This window comes from Oncorhynchus clarkii, chromosome 3 (assembly GCF_045791955.1).
Source record: "Oncorhynchus clarkii lewisi isolate Uvic-CL-2024 chromosome 3, UVic_Ocla_1.0, whole genome shotgun sequence".
In the NCBI taxonomy this organism is placed as follows: Eukaryota; Metazoa; Chordata; class Actinopteri; order Salmoniformes; family Salmonidae; genus Oncorhynchus; species Oncorhynchus clarkii.
In genome coordinates, this window is record NC_092149.1 from 81,757,770 (window position 1) to 81,777,947 (window position 20,178).

The following is a 20,178-nucleotide window of genomic DNA, read 5'->3' on the forward strand; positions in this document are numbered from 1 at the left end:
TGCTTCTGGAATTCTGATGGAATTTGCTAATGGCCCTCTTGAGTGATGTCTGATTAATATGGCTAGTTTCATGTTAATAAAGATAACTAACTTTTTTTTAATTGAACACTGGAATATACACCACAGAAAATTGATCATTTTCTCAGTTTTATATTTATCAAATTCAATCAACCACAAACAAAAAGTGATAATTTTCTCAGTTTTATATTTATCAAATTCAATCAACCACAAACCAAATTTCAACCACAAAATAATGTACAATTTGCACTGGTTACGAAAAGCAACAGCTGAACAGAGAATAATTAGACCAATGTTCTTATAATTAAATAATAACATATCAAATATACATTCAAGAGATAAATCAGTTAAACTGTTCCAAAGGTCATTGTGTACCCACATGGCCTAACTCCTTTTAAATCTAGAATATTCTTAGCACATCTTAAGATGTTATGTAATATGTGTCCACATGATGATTCAGCCTCCGTCAGATCACTGTGGTTCTAATGCATGTGACTTTGATGTAGCCAGTGTCTTCACTGTGTTGATCACACCGTTCAGCTCTAGAAGGATTTTCCTGTGTAATGAGGGTTCTGAGTCAAGCTCACATTCTACCTCTCGTCCTCCAGGGATTGGCTCGATGGGCGTAGACGGCGCCTCTCTCTACCCTGCAGAGACAGAATTCTAGCCGAGCGTTCTGTCCGGATAAAGCGACAGCTGCAGGAAACCCAATAACTTGTGCGTCCAGGGATCCTGTTTGCTTTGCCGCTCAGACTGTTTGGGGAATGAGAAAGTGGATTAAAAGTTGAAAAAACAAAATAGTTTCTCCCTCTACACTGCACAGGGACTCGTCATGTAGAATGTAGTTTACATAATCTAAATCCACGACTGAGGGTCGAACCTCTCAACACCAACATATGTGAAAAGAAAAACTGGTATAAAGCAATCAATATTATTAGTAACATTTCTATTTTGGCCAAATTATACCAGAAGGGTTTTAACTCTAGCATCTCTGTGGCTCTATGGTTAATAAGACAGAACAGGCTGAGGATTTTGTATCATTCCAGTTCATTTATGAGGATGTGAGAAGTGAACATATTGAGGACAGTAGGAGGAAGCACTGCAAAGCCCCTGGACTAAGAGAGTATCAATGAAGCAAGAGGCTTCAGGGCCGGGGAGAGGAAATCCCAGAGACCAGGGGAGACTAGGAGAGACTAGGGGAGACCAGGGGAGAGTAAGAGAGGCCAGGGTAAACTAGGAGAGACCAGGGGAGCCTAGGAGAGACCAGGGGAGACTAGGAGAGACCAGGGGAGACTAGGGGAGACATGTGGAGGCCAGGAGTGATCAGGGGAGACCAGGAGAGACCAGGGGAACAATGTGGAGACTAGGGGAGACCAGGAGAGATCAGGGGATACTATTAGAGACCAGAGGAGACTAGGGGAGACCAGGAGAGATCCGGGGATACCATTAGAGACCAGAGGAGACTAGAGGAGACTAGGGGAGACCAGGAGAGACGAGTTAGCGGTACACTTTGAAATTTGCACTGTTGCAAAGTCTCAGAAGTAGTTTTATCGTCTGACCTCTGCTCTATGAGAAACTAGTGCTGTGACAACAGAGAGGCCACCGCTGAGATGGAGAGCCGCTCTCTGGAACATAGGGAGCCATAAGCTCCCTGGTTTACTGTTAGGGGGGCAATAGAAGAGGAGCCAATAGAAGAGCTTTGTAGAAGAGTATCAGGAATAGTGGACCTGAGAAGTAGGATTCAGTGTTTCTTCACTCCTCGCCCAATACGCACTACTTTATTAACAGAGACTTCAGTGTGTGTGTGTGTGTGTGTGTGTGTGTGTGTGTGTGTGTGTGTGTGTGTGTGTGTGTGTGTGTGTGTGTGTGTGTGTGTGTGTGTGCGTCATCTACTTGGCTTGACCAAGTTCAAAGCTGGTTTCAGTCAGGCTAAAGGAAAGCTGTTTTTGCCAGCTGGACAGCTTTTCAGTTGTGGTCAGTTTCACTTCTCAAAACATAAAAACAAATGTGATGATCTATATCCATGTTTTTATTTCTTAAGTTTGTATCTTGGCTGGTATTACCTCACTGGTGTTGAGGGATGACTGTATGTTTTCAGTCTGTGGGTCACAATTGGACTGGGGTGAATCTAGTGAGAAATAACATGGCTTCAGGACCCAAAGTATGCACTGTCAGATGCATGAGCTGGGCTAATTTTAGGCTGCTCTTCAGGGTGGAAGGAATGCCATTTTGTGCAGAGGACGGGTAGTTGGAATTCAGCTTACGGTATATAGTGTCTCTAAAATGGTGTCTGTCATTGTTTCATACCAAACGGTTTAGAATGCCTGAGAGTACACTGGTTAAAATACTGGTTAAAACACTAGTTAGAACACTGGTTAAACACTGGTTAGAACACTGGTTAAAACTCTGGTTAGAACACTGGTTAGAACACTGATTAAAACTCTGTTTAGAACACTGGTTAGAACACTGGTTAAAACTCTGGTTAGAACACTGGTTAGAACACTGGTTAAAACACTGGTTAAAATACAGGTTGGAACACTGGTTAAAACTCTGGTTAGAACACTGGTTAGAACACTGATTGAATGTTGGTTAGAAAACGGATTAGAACACTGGTTAAAACACTAGTTAAAACACTGGTTAGACCACTGGTTGGAACTCTGTTTAGAACACTGGTTAGATCTCTTGTTGAAATAGTGGTTAGACCTCTGGTTAGAACACTGGTTAGGACACTGGTTAGAACTCTGTTTAGAACACTGGTTAGATCTCTTGTTAAAATAGTGGTTAGACCTCTGTATTGAACACTGGTTTGAACACTGGTTAGAACTCTGGTTAGAACATTGGTTTGAACTCTGGTTAGAACACTAGTTAGTACTCTGGTTAGAATTCTGGTTAGAACACTGGTTAGAACTCTAGTTAAAATACTGATTGGAACACTGGTTTGAACTCTGGTTAGAACACTTGTTAGAACTCTGGTTAGAACTCTGGTTAGAACACTGGTTAAAATACTGGTTAGAACACTGGTTAGAACTCTGTTTAGAACACTGGTTAGAACACTGGTTAGAACTCTGTTTAGAACACTGGTTAGAACTCTGTTTAGAACACTGGTTAGAACACTGGTTAGAACTCTGTTTAGAACACTGTTAGATGTTATAATGTACACAGGAGAAGTTTAGAGATACAGTACAGAAACCACAAACCAAAAGACATTACACAAATCCCCCCCTCCCAACCCATTTCCTAATTAGGGCCCAATACTATTACTTAATCTTATGACACTTCTGACCCTATATTCACTTTGTCCTGAATTTAATAAATGGCCAGCAGCTTCCACAGTCCCCTGTGGACATCACATCTGTAAAGGGGGGAAATGTCAGGTTTTTGTCCTTCCAGGATACAGAGAGCCGGGTTATAAGGGGGGCTGCGTGGCAGAACAAACTATTAAAGTGAGCTGCCCATCACCTCCTCTTTTGCCATAGCACCACAGATGAATGCTGACACTCCTTTAGCTAGGGGAGGGAGGGAGGGAGGGAGGGAGGGAGGGAGGGAGGGAGACGGGGAGGGAGGGAGACGGGGAGAAGTGGGGAGGAGGAGGATAGGGGGAAAGGGGTTTTGTCTCTGTGTTTCATTATGTCTCCATTGTGTGTTTCTGTGCGTATGTTTGATAAGCAGCTAAATTAAATAGCTGTTATTAACCATCATAGCATCTGGAACTTCTTGGGACACAAGCAAAACAATGTTCTTAGAGGATACCATCTTAACAATGAGCAATAAGAAAACATATGTTGACCTTATTACAATACAGGCATATATGAAACGTAAAACATGACCATAGTGTGCATTATATTTCCTTTGACAACTGCGTGTATTGGCCATACTGTATGACCCATGTTAACTTATTAATAACGAATTCCATAATGAATTCCTTGGAGCAGCTGTAGTTTCTAATGAATATTCATGTAATGACACAGTTGATTTCTCAGGTCTGAGGTTATTCACATGACTGTGTGCCTCTCATAGCCAGAAGGACGTTTCAATGTACTGAGAAGGGAGAAAGCAACGTAAAGAGGGCATGAAAACAAACAGTATTCAAGAGTCAAGTAACAGTGTTATTCACACAAAGGAGACACAGTAGATGTATTATGTCTTCTCTCGTCTTTGTCGTCTCTTCTCTTTTCTCTCTTCTGTCTTCTCTCTTCTGTCTGCTCTGTCTTCTCTCTTCTCTGTCTGCTCTCTTCTCTGTCTGCTCTCTCCTCTATCTGCTCTATTCTGTCTTCTGTCTTCTCTCTTCTCTGTCTTCTCTGTCTTCTGTCTTCTCTGTCTGCTCTATTCTGTCTCCTCTCTTCTCTGTCTTCTCTCTTCTCTGTCTCCTCTGTCTTCTCTCTTCACTCTCTGCTCTCTTCTCTGTCTGCTCTCTTATCTGTCTGCTCTCTTCTCTGTCTTCTCTGTCTTCTCTCTGCTCTGTCTGCTCTCTTCTCTGTCTGCTCTCTCCTCTGTCTGCTCTATTCTGTCTTCTGTCTTCTCTCTTCTATGTCTTCTCTGTCTTCTGTCTTCTCTGTCTGCTCTATTCTGTCTTCTCTCTCCTCTGTCTTCTCTCTTCTCTGTCTCCTCTGTCTTCTCTCTTCTCTGTCTTCTCTCTTCTCTGTCTGCTCTCTTCTCTGTCTTCTCTCTTCTCTGTCTTCTCTCTTCTCTGTCTGCTCTCTTCTCTGTCTGCTCTCTTCTCTGTCTTCTCTCTTCTCTGTATGCTCTCTTCTGTCTTCTCTCTTTTCTGTCTGCTCTCTTCTCTCCTCTCTCTTCTCTGTCTTCTCTCTAATCTGTCTGCTCTCTTCTCTGTCTGCTCTCTTCTCTGTCTTCTCTCTTCTCTGTCTTCTCTCTTCTCTCTCTTTTCTGTCTGCTCTCTTCTCTGTCTGCTCTCTTCTCTGTATGCTCTCTTCTCTGTCTTCTCTCTTTTCTGTCTGCTCTCTTCTCTCCTCTCTCTTCTCTGTCTTCTCTCTAATCTGTCTGCTCTCTTCTCTGTCTGCTCTCTTCTCTGTCTTCTCTCTTCTCTGTCTTCTCTCTTCTCTCTCTTCTCTCCTCTCTCTCTTCTGTCTTCTCTCTCCTCTCTCCTCGCTTCACTCTCTTCACTTCTCTTCTCTCTTTTCTCTCTCTCTCTTCTCTCTCTTCTCTCTCTTCTCTCTCTACTCTGTCTTCTCTCTTCTCTCTCCTTTCTCTTCTCTCTCTACTCTGTCTTCTTACTCTTCTCTCTCTTCTCTCTCCTCTCTCTTTTCTCTTCTCTCTCCTCTCTCTTTTCTCTTCTCTCTCTTCTGTCATCTCTCTTCTCTCTCTTGTCTCTTATCTCTTCCCTATCTTCTCTCTCCTCTCTCTTTCTTCTCTCTCTTCTCTCTTCTCTCTCTCTTCTCTCTCTACTCTCTCCTCTCTCTCTACTCTCTCTTCTCTCTTCTCTCTCTTCTCTCTACTCTCTCTTCTCTATCTTCTCTCTCCTCTCTCTTCTCTGTCTTCTCTCTTATCTGTCTTCTCTCCTCTCTGTCTGCTCTCTTCTGTCTTCTCTCTTCTCTGTCTTCTCTCTTCTCTGTCTTCTCTCTTCTATCTTCTCTCTTCTCTCCTCTCTCTCTTCTGTCTTCTCTCTCTCCTCGCTTCACTCTCTTCACTCCTCTTCTCTCTTTTCTCTCTCTCTCTCTACTCTGTCTTCTCTCTTCACTCTCCTTTCTCTTCTCTCTCTACTTCTATCTCTTCTCTCTCTTCTCTCTCTTTTCTCTTATCTCTCTTCTGTCATCTCTTATCTCTCTTGTCTCTTCTCTCTTCCCTGTCTTCTCTGTCTTCTCTCTCCTCTCTCTGTCTTCTCTCTCTACTATCTCCTCTCTCTTTCTTCTCTCTCTTCTCTTCTCTATCTACTCTCTCCTCTCTCTTTCTTCTCTCTCTTCTCTCTTCTCTCTCTTCGCTCTCTACTCTTTCTTCTGTCTCTTCTCTCTTCTCTCTCTTCTCTTTATTCTGTCTCTTCTCTCTTCTCTCTGTCTTCTCTCTCTACTCTCTACTCTCTGTCTTCTCTCTCTACTCTCTGTCTTCTCTCTCTTCACTCTCTACTCTTTCTTCTGTCTCTTCTCTCTTCTCTCTCTTCTCTCTCTACTCTGTCTTCTATCTCTTCTCTCTCCTTTCTCTTCTCTCTTCTCTCTCTTCTCTCCCTCTCTTCTCTCTCTACTCTCCACTCTCTGTCTTCTCTCTCTTCTCTCATCTCGATTCTCTCTTCTCTCTACTCTCTCTTCCCTCTTCCCTCTCTACTCTGTCTTCTTTATCTTCTCTCTTCTCTGACTTTTCTCTCTTCTCTCTCTTCTATCTATTCTCTCTCTGGAATGATAGATCAGCAGGTGCAATTTCAGTTTATGACCATTATCGTTTGTCATCACTAAGACTGAGAGCTTCATTGGCAATGCTGTGATGTGTGAATGTGCTCCTCTCTTCCTCTGAGAGATAGAGAGATAGACACAGTGGAGAATGGAGAGGACAGATTGAATCAGATTAGAGGGATATCTTCATGGAGAGGACAGATTGAATCAGATTAGAGGGATATCTTCTCCACAGGGGAGTCACTGACTCTCTAATATCTTTACCAAAGAACAGTCTTGACACACACAGAACATACACCTGGAAACAGCTTCTGGGAACGGGTAGATCTAGCCTGGTGGTCCATTCTGTTTGTGCTTCAGTCACTGACAACGATAGAAGACTTGCTACTGTACAGTATAGGACCAGGCTAGGATAGAGCTGACAACGATAGAAGACTTGCTACTGTACAGTATAGGACCAGGCTAGGATAGAGCTGACAACGATAGAAGACTTGCTACTGTACAGTATAGGACCAGGCTAGGATAGAGCTGACAACGATAGAAGACTTGCTACTGTACAGTATAGGACCAGGCTAGGATAGAGCTGACAACGATAGAAGAGCTGTTACAAGAGCCTCCCTCCCCAGTTTAAATAACTCCCAGACCTTTCTGGAGGAGATGGAATGTGGACTTCCTGAGCAGAGAAAAGAAGCCATGGCTCGCCTGTGGAGTGGAACATTTAATTCCAAATACTGCTATTAGTGGCTTCTTTTATTCCAGAAGAATTGTTGAATGAGCTGCATTTACCCATAGATGTGTTTTTGTATTACTGGATCAGCTGAATTTACCCATAGAGATGTGTTTTTGTATTACTGGATCAGCTGAATTTACCCATAGAGATGTGTTTTGTATTACTGAATCAGCTGAATTTACCCATAGAGATGTGTTTTGTATCACTGAATCAGCTGAATTTACCCATAGAGATGTGTTTTGTATTACTGAATGAGCTGAATTTACCCATAGAGATGTGTTTTTGTATTACTGGATCAGCTGAATTTACCCATAGAGATGTGTTTTGTATTACTGAATGAGCTGAATTTACCCATAGAGATGTGTTTTGTATTACTGGATCAGCTGAATTTACCCATAGAGATGTGTTTTGTATTACTGAATGAGCTGAATTTACCCATAGAGATGTGTTTTGTATTACTGGATCAGCTGAATTTACCCATAGAGATGTGTTTTGTATTACTGAATGAGCTGAATTTACCCATAGAGATGTGTTTTGTATTACTGAATGAGCTGAATTTACCCATAGAGATGTGTTTTGTATTACTGAATGAGCTGAATTTACCCATAGAGATGTGTTTTGTATTACTGAATGAGCTGAATTTACCCATAGAGATGTGTTTTGTATTACTGAATGAGCTGAATTTACCCATAGAGATGTGTTTTGTATTACTGAATGAGCTGAATTTACCCATAGAGATGTGTTTTGTATTACTGAATGAGCTGAATTTACCCATAGAGATGTGTTTTTTTTTTTTTTTTTTTTTTTTTTTTAACTAGGCAAGTCAGTTAAGAACAAATTCTTATTTTCAATGACGGCCTGGGAACAGTGGGTTAACTGCCTGTTCAGGGGCAGAACGACAGATTTGTACCTTGTCAGCTCGGGGGTTTGAACTCGCAACCTTCCGGTTACTAGTCCAACGCTCTAACCACTAGGCTACCCTGCCGTGTGTTTTTGTTTTTGTATCACTGAATCAGCTGAATTTACCCATAGAGATGTGTTTTGTATCACTGAATCAGCTGAATTTACCCATAGAGATGTGTTTTTGTATCACTGAATCAGCTGAATTTACCCATAGAGATGTGTTTTGTATTACTGAATCAGCTGAATTTACCCATAGATGTGTTTTTGTATTACTGAATGAGCTGAATTTACCCATAGAGATGTGTTTTGTATCACTGAATCAGCTGAATTTACCCATAGATGTGTTTTGTATTACTGAATGAGCTGAATTTACCCATAGAGATGTGTTTTGTATCACTGAATCAGCTGAATTTACCCATAGATGTGTTTTTGTATTACTGAATGAGCTGCAATGTGTAGTGTGGTCTATGTGTAGGTAGTGTGGTCTATGTGTAGGTAGTGTGGTCTATGTGTAAATAGTGTGGTCTATGTGTAAATAGTGTGGTCTATGTGTGTAAGTAGTGTTGTCTATGTGTAAGTAGTGTGGTCTATGTATAAGTAGTATGGTCTATGTTTTAGTAGTGTGGTCTATGTGTAGTATGGTCTATTTTCAAATAGTATGGTCCATGTGTACATAGTGTGGTCTATGTGTAAATAGTATGGTCTGTGTGTAAATAGTGTGGTCTATGTGTAAATAGTGTGGTCTATGTGTAAGTAGTGTGGTCTATGTGTAAATAGTATGGTCCATGTGTACATAGTGTGGTCTATGTGTATATAGTATGGTCTGTGTGTAAATAGTGTGGTCTATGTGTAAATAGTGTGGTCTATGTGTAAGTAATGTGGTCTATGTGTAAGTAATGTGGTCTATGTGTAAGTAGTGTGGTCTATGTGTAAATAGTGTGGTCTATGTGTAAGTAATGTGGTCTATGTGTAAGTAATGTGGTCTATGTGTAAGTAATGTGGTCTATGTGTAAGTAATATGGTCTATGTTTAAATAGGGTAGTCTATGTGTAAATAGTTTGGTCTATGTGTAAGTAGTATTGTCCATGTGCAAATAGTGTTTTCTATTTGTAAATAGTATGGTCTATGTGTAAATAGTGTGGTCTATGTGTAAATAGTGTGGTCTATGTGTAAATAGTGTAGTCGATGTGCTTTGAACTGGATCTTGGAGAGCTACAGTAGCCTTGTCCAGACCAGAGGCGCACGATAAAGATCCTCTTTTCACTTTGAGTACAGAATAGAAAATGTTCTAATAGTCCACTGAAGAAGGTCAACAGGCCTATGGACTTCGAAAAGGAGCTAAAACACATGGTACAATTCTACCTGGAAACAACTGCAATTGACCAACTTTACCTGTACTGCCTCTCATAAAGTTTTTGTTTATATACACACAGTTGTAACCCAGCCTGGTCCTGGTGCCATCATTAAAGTGAAGACACCAAAGGTCTTGAGGCTTTCATCCTCTTGGATATCTGCTTCCTGCCTTCCTGTCAAGCCCGATGGCAGTTTCCAAGGTGGAACAGACAGGAAGCCAGGGTAATGTGAAGCATCTGGTGCTGCTCACCGCAGCCAATCCCACAGGCCTACAGGAAGTGCCAGCAATGGGAGTGTGACGTCAGATGAGAGGGGAAACATGGCTGCCAGGCATCCCCCAGAGTGGTTTCTCTCCTTCTCCGCCTCCTTCTTCTTCCAGACCCAAATGACAGCAACACAAACGTGTAATTAGGGATGCGCTGAGTCAGAGGTCTGGGGGATTTTTTGGTCAAACACTGTGGAAAGAATGTCTACCAGATCAGAGAGTATAACACAAGAGATGGGTTGCACCAACATCAAACCCAGAGAACTAGTCACTTCAGTTGATTTAGGTTCTTACTTTTCAACGAGAAGGTATGGTACTAGCTAAAATGAAGAGAGCTAAGGTTAGCTAAGGTACATAACTTTCCAACACAACCAACAAGTGGACGCCTGTTAGGCTAATGGAGTTAGCACAAAGGCCAATGTGTTGATATGTGTGAATAGACTCATGATGCACCGCACATTAACCCTATGGTTTATTACCAAAGAGGTTGTAGTCCAGACTGAGTGACAATATATCAAACTGTGGCCCCTGAAGTGCCTCTTCAACCAGTCGAAGGAGTTTGGACAAAACTACATGTGTTTTTGATCAGCATTCAAATCCTTCTAGCTTGAGGTGTAAACAACGTGAATGTTGTGTAGGTCATTTATTTTTCCAGTGAACTTTAGACCCCCTCGTTTAAACCTTTACTACCCATCCAGCATCATTTCATTACAAATTCACAGTTTGTTAGGTTTTCTTTGCAAATCCATGGATGCAATAATTGTAGTTTATGAAGTTGTTGTACTTCCTCAAATCAGTCGGAATTGCATGTCAGTTTTGCTGTAAACTCACATTTCTTCATAAGGGAAGAGAAAATCAATGTTTTTAAACTATGACTTTCTTTATATTATGTCCTTGCTAGGAGCGAGTTTTACAGATCACCCTGTCGCAGGAGAACATTCCTGCAATGCAGGACATTTCAAATGTCTAGTTTATTTCAGGTTTCTGAAGTTTGGAATTGAAACATCTATCAACCACTAAAACAATGTCCAAATGAATTATAATTCCACATAAAAATTCACGTTTCCTGTGGCTGCAGGATTATTTTCCTGCTGTAGAAACTGTCTCAAAGGAAGATCCTACATCTGTACATGTGTCTTAGCCTGTTGCCTTTTGGTCTGACATGGCAAAACAGAAGTATTAGGCTCATTACTGACAGAAAGCCCATTGTGGTTTCATCTCCCTACATGAATCCCTCTGTAATGAATGAGGACAGTTATTCTTTAATGGCATGTCCAATTTTGCAGCAAAAAAAAACAAAACATGAATTTCCGCAGAGGAGGTTCAAGAGCCTCAGACGGTCCATCAAAGCATCAGAATAAGGACTGGGCAACATTAGCTAGACTCCTGGGGGTTATTTCCAAGGATAAGAGTTGAATAACGCTACCTTAAAGACCTTAGAAATGTCTGCTTTACTTGGACATGTGTAATGCATTTCTTTAAGGGTTTGGCCCAATCGTCTGCACTGCACACTGGGCCAACTATGAGCGCTAGGTTGAGACAGATGCTTTCTCCAGATAAATATTCAGTAACTGCAGGGCCAAAATGCTATTTGCGTCAAGCTAAATATTTGTTTCCATTCCATCATTGCATTTCAACTGCTTTGGTTCTTGTTTAGCCACATATTGTAAATGGGTCAACAGACAACAGAATGGATTTGAGGACCAGTGCTTTCGTGAAATAAAATCAATGACACCATGGATGGTGAGGCACGCTAGCCATACAGTCAGAAACACAGACCTGTGAAGTCCATCAAACAAAGTGGGTCAACACAGTCTCTCTGGGGTTATGTGGGTCAACACAGTATCTCTGGGGTTATGTGGGTCAACACAGTCTCTCTGGAGTTATGTGGGTCAACACAGTCTCTCTGGGGTTATGTGGGTCAACACAGTCTCTCTGGGGTTATGTGGGTCAACACAGTCTCTCTGGGGTTATGTGGGTCAACACAGTCTCTCTGGGGTTATGTGGGTCAACACAGTCTCTCTGGGGTTATTGCCAACCTAAGCTTGCTTCATGATTTACTAGCATGTCTACCAAAATGCTTGGCTGTTTTGAGTAAATCATAATTCAACTGTATTTCTCTCTGTCATGTCTGTCATAAAAGAGGGACAGGATGTTCACAACTTAATTTCTTAGTCCATATTTCATCACAACATCATCAGGATTAGTTGCTTCCATTTACAACTCCACCTCAGCCATTATGTGACACCGTGGATGAGGAGGGGCATCAGTGTCATCCTCACTAATGTGTTCGCTTGGCAGTTCTCGCACACTATTTAATTGGATAATTACAAAGTTCTCCATAATGACAAGCCTCACATGAACCACTTATATCAATTAGTATCAATCACATCCAAATCATTATATCATCCCACATCTACAATGCTGCCAGCAATTCTATACTGTGAGATTTAGCTCATGTAAAATTAGCTTTAGACGTAGTTGGCCTTACTCAGTTTGTTTCTCCCCCTCATGAGATGACGTAAACTCTTAAAATGATTCATGAAAAAACGTTGCTTGTTTGTTGTTGTGAGATCCCTGCTACGTTCTCTTTCCTTACCCCTGAGGCTCTCCTCTCCTCTTCTCTCCCACTGCTCCCCCTCCTATCTGCGGGGCGGGGAGGATCCTTGAGAAGACCCCACATGAGCAGCACTCCAGCAGCAGGACTCCCTACTCAAAGACCACTCTCTCATTAGGATGCTTTAGAACTAGTCTCCCAATGCAGACACAACCACTTCAGACAAACAAAGCACACAACAGTCTGTCTGTCTGTCTGTCTGTCTGTCTGTCTGTCTGTCTGTCTGTCTGTCTGTCTGTCTGTGGCCATCTCTTGTTGTCTGTTTGTCTACCTCTCTCTGTGTCTGGCTGTCCATCTATTTGTCCCTCTATCTCTATCTGTCTCTCTGTCTCTATCTGTCTCTCTGTTTCTATCTCTATCTGTCTCTCTGTTTCTATCTATCTATCTGCCCCTCTGTTTCTGTCTCTCTGTTTCTACCTGTCTCTCTTTTTCTATCTGTCTCTCTGTTTCTATCTGTCCCTCTATTTCTACCTGTCTCTCTGTTTCTACCTGTCTCTCTATTTCTACCTGTCTCTCTGTTTCTATCTGTCCCTCTATTTCTACCTGTCTCTGTTTCTATCTGTCTCTCTGTTTCTATCTCTATCTGTCTCTCTGTTTCTATCTGTCTATCTGTTTTTATCTCTGTCTGTCCTCTGTTTCTATCTCTATTTGTCCCTCTGTTTCTATCTGTCCCTCTGTTTCTATCTGCCTCTCTGTTTCTATCTCAATCTGTCCCTCTGTTTCTATCTGTCACTCTGTTTCTATCTGCCTCTCTATTTCTATCTGTCTCTCTGTTTCTATCTGTCCCTCTATTTCTATCTGCCTCTCTGTTTCTATCTCTATCTGTCTCTCTGTTTCTATCTGTCTATCTGTTTCTATCTCTATCTGTCTCTCTGTTTCTATCTGTCCCTCTGTTTCTATCTCTATCTGTCTCTCTGTTTCTATATGTCCCTCTGTTTCTATCTGCCTCTGTTTCTATCTGTCACTCTGTTTCTATCTCTATCTGTCTCTCTGTTTCAATCTGTCTCTCTGTTTCTATCTCAATCTGTCCCTCTGTTTCTATCTGCCCCTCTGTTTCTATCTCAATCTGTCTCTGTTTCTATCTGCCCCTCTGTTTCTATCTCTATCTGCCCCTCTGTTTCTGTCACTCTGTTTCTGTCTCTCTGTTTCTATCTCTATCTGTCTCTCTGTTTCTATTTCTATCTGCCCCTCTGTTTCTATCTCTATCTGTCTCTCTGTTTCTATCTCTATCTGTCCCTCTGTTTCTATCTGTCCCTCTGTTTATATCTCTATCTGTCCCTATGTTTCTATCTGTCCCTCTGTTTCTATCTGTCCCTCTGTTTCTATCTCTATCTGACCCTCTGTTTCTGTCTCTCTGTTTCTATCTCAATCTGTTTCTCTGTTTCTATTTATATCTGCCCCTCTGTTTCTGTCTCTCTGTTTCTATCTCTAGCTGTCTCTCTGTTTCTATCTCTATCTGTCCCTCTGTTTCTATCTGTCCCTAAGTTTATATCTCTATCTGTACCTCTGTTTCTATCTGTCCCTCTGTTTTCTATCTGTCCCTCTGTTTCTATCTCTATCTGTCCCTCTATCTCTATCTGTCTCTCTGTTTCTATCTGCCCCTCTGTTTCTGTCCTTCTATCTCTATCTGTCCCTCTGTTTATATCTGTCCCTCTGTTTCTATCTCTATCTCTATCTGTCCCTCTGTTTATATCTGTCCCTCTGTTTCTATCTCTATCTGTCCCTCTGTTTATATCTGTCCCTCTGTTTATATCTCTATCTGTCTCTCTGTCTCTATCTGTTCCTCTGTTTCTACCTGTCTCTCTGTTTATATCTATCCTTCTGTCTCTATCTGTCCCTCTGATTATATCTGTCCCTCTGTTTCTATCTCTATCTGTCCCTCTGTTTCTATCTGTCCCTCTGTTTCTATCTGTCCCTCTGTTTCTATCTGTCCCTCTGTCTCTATCTGTCCCTCTGTTTCTATCTGTCTCTCTGTTTATATCTCTATCTGTCTCTGTTTCTATCTCTATCTGTCTCTCTGTTTCTATCTCTATCTGTCCCTCTGTCTCTTTCTGTCTCTCTGTCTCTATCTGTCCCTCTATCTCTATCTGTCCCTCTGTTTCTATCTGTCCCTCTGTTTCTATCTCAATCTGTCTCTCTGTTTATATCTCTATCTGTCCCTCTGTTTCTATCTCTATTTGTCCCTCTGTTTCTATCTGTCCCTCTGTTTCTATCTGTCGCTCTGTTTCTATCTCTATCTGTCCCTCTGTTTCTATCTCAATCTGTCCCTCTGTTTCTATCTGTCTCTCTCTTTCTATCTCTATCTGTCCCTCTGTTTCTATCTGTCTCTCTCTTTCTATCTCTATCTGTCCCTCTGTTTCTATCTGTCCCTCTGTTTCTATCTGTCCCTCTGTTTCTATCTCTATCTGTCCCTCTGTTTCTATCTCTATCTGTCCCTCTGTTTCTATCTCTATCTGTCCCTCTGTTTATATCTCTATCTGTCCCTCTGTTTCTATCTCTATCTGTCCCTCTGTTTCTATCTCAATCTGTCTCTCTGTTTATATCTCTATCTGTCTCTCTGTTTCTATCTGTCTCTCTGTTTATATCTCTATCCGTCTCTCTGTTTATATCTGTCTCTCTGTTTCTAGCTCTATCTGTCCCTCTGTTTCTATCTGTCTCTCTGTTTCTATCTCTATCTGTCCCTCTGTTTCTATCTGTCCCTCTGTCTCTATCTGTCCATCTGTCTCTCTGTTTCTATCTGTCCCTCTGTTTCTATCTGTCTCTCTGTTTCTATCTCATTCTCTCTGTTTCTATCTGTCTCTGTTTCTATCTGTCTCTCTGTTTATATCTCTATCTGTCCCTCTGTTTCTTTCTGTCCCTCTGTTTATATCTCTATCTGTCCCTCTGTTTCTATCTGTCCCTCTGTTTATATCTCTATCTGTCCCTCTGTTTCTCTCTGTCCCTCTGTTTCTATCTGTCCCTCTGTTTCTATCTCTATCGGTCCCTCTGTTTCTATCTGTCCCTCTGTTTATATCTCTATCTGTCTCACTGTTTCTATCTGTCTCTCTGTTTCTATCTGTCTCTCTGTTTCTATCTCTATCCGTCTCTCTGTTTCTATCTGTCCCTCTGTTTCTATCTCTATCCGTCTCTCTGTTTCTATCTGTCCCTCTGTTTCTATCTCTATCCGTCTCTCTGTTTCTATCTGTCTCTCTGTTTCTATCTCTATCTGTCCCTCTTTTTCTCTGCAGACTCACTTTCTCCCTCACCATTTCAGGCGTATTTTTTTCATACTCTCCCTCACCTCTCTCTCTCTCCTTCTATTTCCCAATTTCTCTTCCATTCTCATGTTCTTTATTTCTCTTTCGCCCATTCTCTCCCTGTGCTTTCACCCGTACAAATATTGGAGAGCCTCCTTTTTCTTTGTTCGGAGAGGAGAAGTATCATACCCCTTTTCTTGTGTCCTTTTATGTGGGAGTTGGAAGTCACCAGAGGGAGGGGAGACAGTTGTCAGAGGTTGTTGCCATGGGAGCAGGGGGCATATGGTGCCAGTCAGAATATGAAGCCCCCGCCACACACCAAACTCACCCTTCCCCCTTCCACTCCCGCCCTGCAACTGTGGTTGGATGAGTGGCTGGTGATTGTGTGCTGACATGCATTCTCCCCCGTTCTCTCCCATTCTCATCCATTCTACCCCGTTCTCCCCCATTCTCCCCTATTCTCTCCCATTCTTCCCCGTTCTCTCCCATTCTCCCCCATTCCCCCTTATTCACCCCAGTTCTCCATTAATCTCACCCATTCTCCCCATTTCTCCTTATTCCCCCCCATATTATTGCCCATCCCCCTTGTACTCCCCCATTTTTCCTTATTCTCCCCCATTCCACCATTCTCGCACAATTCCCACTTATTGTTCCCCATTCCCCCTCTTTTTCACCCTTATTCTCCCCCATTATCCCCCTTATTATCCCCATTCACCCTTATTATCCCCATTCACCCTTATTATCCCCATTCTCCCTTATTCTCCCCCATTATCCCCCTTATTATCCCCATTCTCCCTTATTCTCCCCCATTATCCCCCTTATTATCCCCATTCACCCTTATTCTCCCCTATTCTTCCCCAGTCCCCCTTTTTCTCCTAAATTCTCCCCCAGAACCACACAACATTGAGTGAGGTTTTCATTCAGTGAAGCCCCCAGCAGCCAAAGGAGGGGTCCCTACTCTCTCCCACACACATCCCCTCCTGTGATGGAACCTGACCATTCTACCAGGCAGGGCAGGCAGACAGGTAGGCAGGCCCCCGGTTTGTCATTCATGGTGCTCCTCCCTTAGCCCCAGACGCCTCCAAGGAGGGAGTGTCTATGGGGGGCACGTATGGGGGGGTCGAGGCGATGTGTGTGTATGTGTGAGGGGGGGCGTGTGGTTGATGGGACAAGTGGATCCATAGCTACCCAGTCTGAGTGCCCAAACAGTCAGTCAGTGCAAATAAAGCAGACCTAGAATATTTCCTGGGAAAAGGAGGATTTCAAGTGATGTATGGTGGAGCATAAGGTTAGCTGGCAGCGTTGTTTCTGGAGCTGTGCTTTAGTCAGGCAGCACGAGAGAGAGAGAGAGAGAGAGAGAGAGAGAGGGGAGAAGAGCGAGCGATGGAGGGAGGGAGAGATAGGAGAGAATTCTGCTGAAAGGAAGCATTTTTAGTGGATGGGATAAAACACAACCATGGAAACTACATCAGAAGAGAACCGAGAGCAGAGCCAGGAGAAAAAAGGTACCAGAATCAACAGTAAGAATGGACTCCTATAGTTCTTTCACTGCCTGGTTTACTGGGGCTTTAGTCTACTTCAGGCTGCTTGGGTTCACACCACACAACAGCGTGGTAGACTCTGCTCAGTGGGAGTTCCATTCACACATTCACTGTCTCATCTCTCTTTCTCGCTTTAAGAATTTACAATTTCTCTCTGATATCAGTGGGTTTTCTTCATTCAGTGCAGTGTATGGTGTAACACACACAAACACACTCACACACACACGCTCACACACGCTCACACACGCTCGCACGCACACACTCACACTCACACTTTGTAATGGTTGTGTGTGGCTTTGTAATGGTTGTGTGTTGCTTTGTAATGGTTGTGTGCGGCTTTGTAATGGCTGTGTGTGGCTTTGTAATGGTTGTGTGTGGCTTTTGTAATGGTTGTGTGTTGCTTTGTAATGGTTGTGTGTGGCTTTGTAATGGTTGTGTGTTGCCTTGTAATGGTTGTGTGTGGCTTTTGTAATGGTTGTGTGTGGCTTTGTAATGGTTGTGTGTGGCTTTGTAATGGTTGTGTGTGGCTTTGTAATGGTTGTGTGTGGTTTTGTAATGGTTGTGTGTTGCTTTGTAATAGTTGTGTGTGGCTTTTGTAATGGTTGTGTGTTGCTTTGTGATGGTTGTGTGTTGCTTTATATTGGTTGTGTGTGGCTTTGTAATGGTTGTGTGTTGCCTTGTAATGGTTGTGTGCGGCTTTTGTAATGGTTGTGTGTGGCTTTGTAATGGTTGTGTGTTGCTTTGTAATGGTTGTGTGTGGCTTTTGTAATGGTTGTGTGTTGCTTTGTAATGGTTGTGTGTGACTTTTGTAATGGTTGTGTGTGGCTTTTGTAATGGTTATGTGTTGCTTTGTAATGGTTGTGTGTAATGGTTGTGTGTTGCTTTGTAATGGTTGTGTGTGGTTTTGTAATGGTTGTGTGTTGCCTTGTAATGGTTGTGTGCGTCTTTTATAATGGTTGTGTGCGGCTTGTAATGGTTGTGTGTGACTTTTGTAATGGTTGTGTGTGACTTTTGTAATGGTTGTGTGTGGCTTTGTAATTTGTGTGTGGCTTTGTAATGGTTGTGTGTGGTTTTGTAATGGTTGTGTGTTGCTTTGTAATGGTTGTGTGTTGCTTTGTAATGGTTGTGTGTGGCTTTGTAATGGTTGTGTGTGGCTTTTGTAATGGTTGTGTGTTGCTTTTTAATGGTTGTGTGTTGCTTTGTAATGGTTGTGTGTGGCTTTGTAATGGTTGTGTGTGGCTTTGTAATGGTTGTGTGTGGCTTTGGAATGGTTAACATTTCTGATGCACATTACACAGTATGTGGAACATGAATCATGTTGAATGGCTGTTGGGTATTGGGAAGGCTTTGATTGCTTGTGCATGAGACTTCATTCGTTTTCTGTGTCGGTTGTCTCCGGCTCAGTCTGTGGAGGATGATAGATGTCATGTTGTGGTTGTCACTGGCGATGTTGGTCCTCTTATTGAGGACATATTTTCACACCTCATCATTATTACTCCTGCTGTGTGTGTTGGTTTGTTATCGGTGTGTCGCTTGTAATGAGGTTGATAAGAGAGGGTGTGTGTGTGTGTGTGTGTGTGTGTGTGTGTGTGTGTGTGTGTGTGTGTGTGTGTGTGTGAAAGAGGGTGATGGGAATCAAGACATAGAGACATCATCAACCCCATACACACGCTACAAATCAATCACTCCTCTGGAGCAGTGGCTGATCTGTCAACAACACACACACACACACACACACACACACACACACACACACACACACACACACACACACGCAGACGCGCAGGCACAGACCGCATAGACACACACACACATGTACAAACAACGATAGACATTCACACACACACACACACACACACACACACACACACAAATATATCTACATATATTTCAGGATGTTGTGTATCAATGGAAATAATCAGAATTCATGTAAACATTACAGTTTTGAAAACATAAAAAGAGGTCTCAAATACTCTGGTATTTCTATCTCTATCTGTCCCTTTGTTTCTATCTCAATCTGTCTCTGTTTCTGTCTCTCTGTTTCTATCTCAATCTGTCTCTCTGTTTCTGTCTCTCTGTTTCTATCTCAATCTGTCTCTGTTTCTGTCTCTCTGTTTCTATCTCAATCTGTCTCTCTGTTTCTGTCTCTCTGTTTCTATCTCAATCTGTCTCTCTGTTTCTGTCTCTCTGTTTCTATCTCAATCTGTCTCTCTGTTTCTGTCTCTCTGTTTCTATCTCAATCTGTCTCTCTGTTTCTGTCTCTGTTTCTATCTCAATCTGTCTCTGTTTCTGTCTCTCTGTTTCTATCTCTATCTGTCCCTCTGTTTCTATCTCAATCTGTCTCTCTGTTTCTGTCTCTCTGTTTCTATCTATTTGCGGGCTAGTGTAGCATACATGTTGTTAACGTCTTGTCTTGCGCTGCGCAGAATATCACATCTCAACAACCATTGCAGAAGTGTTTAATACAATCAGTACCAGATCCTTCAAATTAGTGTATTTGGCTACTTCATTCACACACCATTGCTGACAGGTGTATAAAATCAATCACACAGCCATGCAATCTCCATAGACAAACATTGGCAGTAGAATGGCCTCATTGAAGAGCTCAGTGACTTTCAACAAGGCATCGTCATAGGATCCCACTTTTCCAACAAGTCAGTTTGTCAAATTTCTGCCCCGCTAGAGCTACACTGGTCAACTGTAAGTGCTGTTATTGTGAAGTAGGAGCAACAATGGCTCAGCCGCAAAGTGGTAGGCCACACAAGCTCCCAGAACGGGACAGGATGGAGTGCTGAAAAAATAGTGTATCCTCGGTTGCAACGCTCACTACCAAGTTCCAAACTGCCTCTGGAAACAACTTCAGCACAATAACTGTTAGTCGGGTTACATTAGCCAGCATAAAATGCTCAATGTTGCTCAGGTCTGTTCAGGTCTTCTCTGGTCTGCTCAGTGTTCCTCAGTGTTGCTCAGGTCTTCTCTGGTCTGCTCAGTGTTCCTCAGTGTTGCTCAGGTCTGCTCAGGTCTGCTCTGGTCTGCTCAGTGTTGCTCAGTGGTGCTCAATGTTGCTCAGGTCTGCTCAGTGTTGCTCAGGTCTGCTCAGTGTTGCTCAGTGTTGCTCAGGTCTGCTCAGGTCTGCTCTGGTCTGCTCAGTGTTTCTCAGGTCTGCTCAGTGTTGCT

At 42.5% G+C, this 20,178-nt stretch overlaps 1 protein-coding gene across 4 annotated transcripts in view; it reads left to right on the forward strand.

Moving 5' to 3' along the window:
* LOC139405505 (neuronal membrane glycoprotein M6-b) overlaps positions 1-20,178 on the forward strand; it is a 56,520-nt gene that overhangs the window by 13,013 nt on the left and 23,329 nt on the right. The window contains exon 1 of one of the 4 annotated variants that reach the window (XM_071147887.1): positions 16,827-16,965. The exons of 2 other annotated variants lie outside the window; for them this stretch is intronic. In XM_071147887.1, coding sequence (XP_071003988.1) covers positions 16,917-16,965 — 49 coding nt within the window. In that variant the 5' untranslated portion in view covers positions 16,827-16,916. Of the gene's footprint in view, positions 1-16,826; positions 16,966-20,178 lie in introns of those variants that run through there. One more of the 4 variants, XM_071147890.1, reaches the window with a different exon arrangement.